We start from the raw sequence: 5811 nt of genomic DNA on the forward strand, positions 1-5811 counted from the left end.
GGCGGTGGGGTTGGCAACGTACCTCCCTCGGGCGGCCCTCATGCAGGGCCACACGCTTGTGCCACTCGTGCACGTGGTGCGGGTTCTGGCGCAGCAGGACGCTGTTGAGGAGCAGGGGCCGCCGGCTGATGAGCTGCTCAAAGCGAGCCAGGCGCAGTTCCAGGTCCACGTCGTCTGGGACCCGTGGGAAAAGCCGGGAGCAGGGGGGGAGGCCTCAGCACGTGGCCCCTGGCCACCTCCGTCTCTCAGCTCTCTCTCCCTTTAGCCCCCAGCTCCCCTCCACTGTCCATCCGGGCACTCCCTCCCTGAGCTGCCCCAGGGCCACCCTGACCTCACACTTGCCCTGGGGCCAGGCTACTCTGGAACCCCCTCCAATCCCCACCATTCCCCCCAGCCCTTCTTCCCTGCCAAGCTCTGGCCCGGGCCCCCCTCCCCACGCCTGCTATCCAGCCGGCTCTCCCTTCCCGCCAGTGGCCGGCCCAAGCCCCACTGAGATGTGTTCCCAGTCCTGGCTGCCCGCCGAGACCCCACCCGCAGCACCCATTCAGACTCCCTCCCTGCTGGTCTCTGACCCCAAGCCCCACACCTCCCCTGCCCCGGCCACTCAGGGCCCCTCTGAGCACTGCGGTCCACCCCTGCTGCTCACCCTCCTCCTCCCGCCCCAGCTCCGAGGCCGTCTCCATCTTCGCCGCGATCATGCTCTCCTCGAACTGGGCATAGCTGTCAAACACCTGGGTGAAGTCCCGCACGGTCATCACGGTCCGGATGGCCTCCTCGTACACGTCCCGGGCCTGTGGGGATGGGGAAAGTGCTAGCAGGGGAGAGGCACGTGTGCCCACTGCATGCACACAGGCATCCGGCAGCACCACCCTCGGCACCAGTCCCGAATCGGAAGCCCCACCGGGCCTTCCCCGGGGCTGCCCGGCCCCGTCGCGCACAGCCGCGGTCGGAGCGCTCCTCCCCTCCTGTGCCAGAGTGAGCTGGGCCCAGCTCCTCAGCACTGACCCGACAGCCCCTCACACAGAGTCACTGCGGCGCTCGGGCGAGACGCATAAAGCGTCAGGCCCAGTGAGACCCAATAGGTGACCAGCCACCCTGCAGGGACCCTAACCTCAGCCGGCCACGGAGTGCTCATCGTTGCTACAAAGTACCCCTCACACCTGCCCGACCCCCTTCTGCAGCTCACATTCTCCCCGTCACCCACCCCCCCAACCGACCCCTGAGGGCAGCATGAAAGGAAAGTGCTGGCGTGGGCAAGGCGCATCCCCACCAAGGGCGGGCCTGTCACTCTACCCCTGTCCCTGGCTAATCCTGCCCCTCTGCCTCTGCCTGGCCGCCGGCCCCAGCAGCCTCCTGGCCGGTCTCCCGCTGCTGGCCTCGGCCTGTGCGCTCCGCTCAAAGTGTCAGCCTGAAGGGTCTTTGTAAGACACACACCTGGTCAGGCCTATGTCCTGCTCACGGCTGGCTGGCTGGCGGCTCCCCGCAGCAGGACACAGCCGGTCCCTCCTCGGCCTGCAGGGCCCCCCTTCCCTAGTCCTTCACCACCCCCTCTGAGCCCCCTCCAGCTCCTCCCTCCCACTCTGCTCCAGCCGGTGCCCCCCTCCCCAGCCAGTCCCAAGCCAGCCCCTCTGGGGACCTCTCAGAGCTCCACACCCCGCCCCCCACCCGGCCCCAAGCTCGCCGCTCCATGGCCCGACGAGGAGAAGAGCCGACGTGGACACCGACAGAAACACCAACACCTCGGGAGGGGCCCTCACACCGGACACCGCTCGGTGCCTGAGTCCCAGTAGGCAAGGAAGTGACTGTCACTCTCATTTTGCAAATGAGGACACCCAAGCTGAAGCAGGTCCAAGGCCAGAGCAGAGAGATCCAGGTCTGGCTGGCCTGAGGCGGGTGCACTCGCCGGCAGGGCCGTGATGCCTGCCCCTCCCCACCTTCAGGAAGGCAAATGTGCACGGCGCACACACGCACACGTGTGCCCAAGCGGTCCATGTGCACGTCTTCTGCTCACACGCGTGTTCTCAGGCATCCCCCAATACTATGTGCTGGAGGGAGACCCTGCCCCGCTCTCGGAGCCCCGCGTGCTCAAGCACCTTCTCGAAGTGACCGCTGCGGATGTAGTAGTCGGCCAGCGAGCACCAGAGCTTGCCCAGTTGGTCGGTGAAGCGGGTGAGGCCCCCACGGATGATGGCGTCCACACTGAGAGACTGCACCTTGTCTGGGTTCTGGGAGATGAGGTCGCAGAGCTCGTGCCACAGCTACAAGGCACGGGAAGGAGCGTCAGCCTTGTCCCTGAGGGGGCGAGCCCTCCCACCCAGCCACCACCCCGGGGCCCACCTGGTAGTTGGATTTGCCGGCCTTGGACACGAAGCGCTCGTCATTCACCACGGTGGCCAGGCGCTGTGCGGCCTCGTCCAGCCGGTCGCTCGACTTGAGGTACTCGATGTACTCCTCGGCACTCTCGGGGCTCAGCTGGGCACCCACCCACCCGCCAGCTGTCAGTGGGGCCACAGGGCCATGCCACCGTGCCTCCTCCCACTCTGGGCTTTCTGTCAGCCACCCACCACTGTCCCGGACAAGAGCTCGCCCTGCACACCCAGTCATAGCCACACCTGTCCAGCCTGGGCCTCACTGGTCCAGCTCCAGCCCTGACTGGTCCACTCTGGGCCCTGACTGGTCCAGCCTCAGCTCTCACTAGTCCAGCCTGGGCCCTGACTGTTCCAGCCTGAGCCTCACTGTTCCAGCCTGGGCCTCACTGGTCCACCCCCAGCCCTGACTGGTCCAGCCTGAGCCCCAGTGGTCCAGTCTCAGTCCTGACTGGTCTAGCCTGGGCCCCAGTGGTCCAGTCTCAGTCCTGACTGGTCTAGCCTGGGCCTCACTGGTCCAGTCTCAGTCCTGACTGAGCTTAGACATCAGTGGTCCAGCCTGCACAGGCCAAGACCTGCTTTCATCACAAGCCCCTAAACAGCACTATGCTAAACATTTCATGACACATAAGAGACATTATAAGTTCAGGAAAACTGCACAATGCCTCCCCACTATTTCCACCTCGACTCTCAACCCTGACTGTTGTTTCTCTAGTCGTTTATCTCCTATTCCCTGCCCTCCCATGGTTGCAGTTTTGCTCTGATTTATGCAGTCAGGTAATATGTATCTGTCTGCAAAGTTAGACTGAAAGCTCCATGGAAGCAGCAACTATCTTAGCCACACTGTCCCCAGCACCTGTCTTAATACCTGACATGGTTACTGGCAAACTGTCTGGAGATTAAACACAGAACTCACAAACAAAACCCTGTCTTAAGAAGCCCTGTTCCCATATTCTGTCTGTTAGGGCAGACACTGTCCCAACGAGCCGGTTTCCGGAAAGTCTTGACCTGGGGGAACTGGCCCACCTGCCTGAGCCTGGCCCCATCTCGCCCTCTGAGGGGCTTACCTTGAGGAAGCGCCGGTAGCCCCGCACGGCGGTCTCAGGCAGGGGGTGTGAGCGCAGGAAGCGCAGGTACAAGGGCCAAATACGAGAGTGCTGTGTGATGGGCAACGCTCGGAGGGCACGGTCGAAAGTGCGGCGCGTGTGTGTGACGCGTCCCTGGTCCATCAGGAACTGGCAGTAATCTAGCCACAGCCGGGGCATCTGGAGGTGTGGGGAGAGGCAGGGTCTGAGCTGCCAGCACCACCACCAGGCCATAAAGACACCAGATGTCCACTGCAGCAGGACCCGGAACTCCCGTCCCCCGGAACCAAGTCTCGCTCAACCCTGAGTGCACAGAGGCCACAGGACTCCAACCCCCTGCTCTGTCCACCTCCGTGGACTCTGAGCCCCACCTCCCCACTCATCCCCTGGCCCAGCCAGGCCCCCTCCCCACCTTGTGCATGAACACAAAGGCCCTCTCGTGGCAGTTGTTGACATCTTCGTAGGCAGGGTCGGTCACACAGCGATGCTTCACCTGTGCCCGGCGTGCCTTCAGGTAGCGGTACCAGAGTTTGTAGCTGGGGAGGTGGGGGGAGAGGGGAGGGGCAGACAGTGATTGGTCAGCTTTATGGACCTCGGGACCCTTCACTCTGCCCCAAGAGACAAGTGCTGGGAGAAGGGGCCCAGGGAGGGGTGACAAGTCTCTGTGGCGGGGGAACAGCCAGGACATCAGGGAAGGTGTGCTCACTGATCAGGGGATGTATATTCGGCGACACAACACATAGCAGTCACGTGGGACCTACTAGCAAGTCCTGGGGAGACTGGATAAGGTGGGGTGGGTGTGGGGCTGGGGCAGGCAGGGCAGCTGCAGCCGATCTCACCTGCAGGGCAGCAGCTTCAGCGCCCGTTCATACAGCTGATTGAGTCTGGGCTTCGGGGCACCCTGCTTAAACTCAATGTAGCGGAGCCAGCATTTGACGGAGAATTGGTTCCGCATGATTTCCTCCTCATAGGGGAGGTCCTCCTCCTCCTGCCAGGGCCGGGGTACAGGGAGAAGACAGACCTGTTCTCAGAGCCTGCGCGCAGCACCACTCCACTCCAAACTCCAGACCCCTCCCCAGGTCCCAGATCCCACACTCCCCACCATCGGGAGCCCGGTCACCAGACACCCAGATACCAGGAATCTGGTCCAGACCCTTCAGAATACTACTGCCTACAATCTGACCCAGACCATCAGACTCCTTGGTCACAGCGTTCTACGCCAAATATGAGACTGTCACCCACACATCACTCTTTTGGCCTTCATAATCAAGCTATCCACTCTCTGGCCCAGATCACCAGACTCTTTTGCCACCAAGACCCTGGTCCGACGCCAGGCCTCTGCCCTAGACGTCAAGTGTCACCTCCTCACAACATGGCTCTTCCCAGACACGAGACGTTTGGCACCTCAGGCCCCCACTAGCCAAAGTCTAGCTCAACTCTGCCCCAGAACTTGGAAGCTAGACCCTTATCTCAGAAAGAAACGTATGTACAAGATGCCTAGCCTTTAACCCGAGACACCAAGAATCTAGTGAAGATGCCAGGCTTCTACTTCAAACACCAAGCCTTTGACTCTTCAGGAGTCCACGGGCCATCGCCTGATTAGCTCCACATCACCCGGCCTTTACTTCTGATTCCACGGTTCTCCCGGTCCAGACACCATGCCCTTATCCCAGAAACTATAACGCTCAGGATCAAACCTAGACCGTTACCCAAGACACTAAGATTTTACCACTGAAACCAGAGACCTGGACTGGTCGTCATGCCTTTACTTCAAAACACCAGGCCTCTCAAGATTGAGCTACGCGAGTCTCCCTTCTCGCCCACTCCCATTTCCGCCCCAGGCCCGGGACGCCAGGCCCTTAACTTCAACCACCTGCTCTTTGCTCAGGTCACCTGGGCTCTAGCACCAGACCTTTGCTCCTGACCAGCCTGGTCCGTACATCATGATCCGGTCTCTGGCCCGTAAGGGTCCTCCTGCCCTCAGACCGGCATAACTTTGGCCTAGATCCCCCGGGCTGCCAGGCCCGAATCTCCTGAGGCATCTAAGCCCCAGTGCCCCCAGGCAGGCCACCCCCGGGCCCGCCGCAGACTCACGAAGACAAGGTCCGGCCGCTCGGGCCTCGAGAGGCGCGCCATCACCACCATTTTCCTGGCGCTCCAGGTACTCGCAGGAGTCGCGTTATAATGACGTCTCCGGATTAAGGCCCGCCCCCTCGAACCAGGCCTATTTCCTATTGGTTGAACCCTTCCCGATTGCGCGCCCTGCGTTGTTGACTTTCACGTAGACGTCCAGCTACCGGAAGCAGAGAAGAAGCGCCCGAATATGACGTCATCACGAAGCTCATCGGACCAATCAGGTT

At 61.9% G+C, this 5811-nt stretch overlaps 1 protein-coding gene across 1 annotated transcript in view; it reads right to left on the reverse strand.

Moving 5' to 3' along the window:
• Positions 1 to 5624, reverse strand: part of XAB2 (XPA binding protein 2) — a 9649-nt gene extending 4025 nt beyond the window's left edge. Inside the window, exons 1-8 of the mRNA XM_007460598.1 lie at positions 5546 to 5624; positions 4291 to 4439; positions 3864 to 3987; positions 3434 to 3631; positions 2338 to 2472; positions 2094 to 2258; positions 647 to 791; positions 23 to 174 (exon numbers count right to left, since the gene is read on the reverse strand). Of these exons, the coding sequence (XP_007460660.1) occupies positions 23 to 174; positions 647 to 791; positions 2094 to 2258; positions 2338 to 2472; positions 3434 to 3631; positions 3864 to 3987; positions 4291 to 4439; positions 5546 to 5596 (1119 nt within the window). The 5' untranslated portion in view covers positions 5597 to 5624. The remainder of the gene's footprint in view (positions 1 to 22; positions 175 to 646; positions 792 to 2093; positions 2259 to 2337; positions 2473 to 3433; positions 3632 to 3863; positions 3988 to 4290; positions 4440 to 5545) is intronic.
• Positions 5625 to 5811: the final 187 nt, after the last annotated feature.

The sequence above is a fragment of the Lipotes vexillifer genome, unplaced genomic scaffold (assembly GCF_000442215.2).
Source record: "Lipotes vexillifer unplaced genomic scaffold, Lipotes_vexillifer_v1.1 scaffold1011, whole genome shotgun sequence".
In the NCBI taxonomy this organism is placed as follows: Eukaryota; Metazoa; Chordata; class Mammalia; order Artiodactyla; family Lipotidae; genus Lipotes; species Lipotes vexillifer.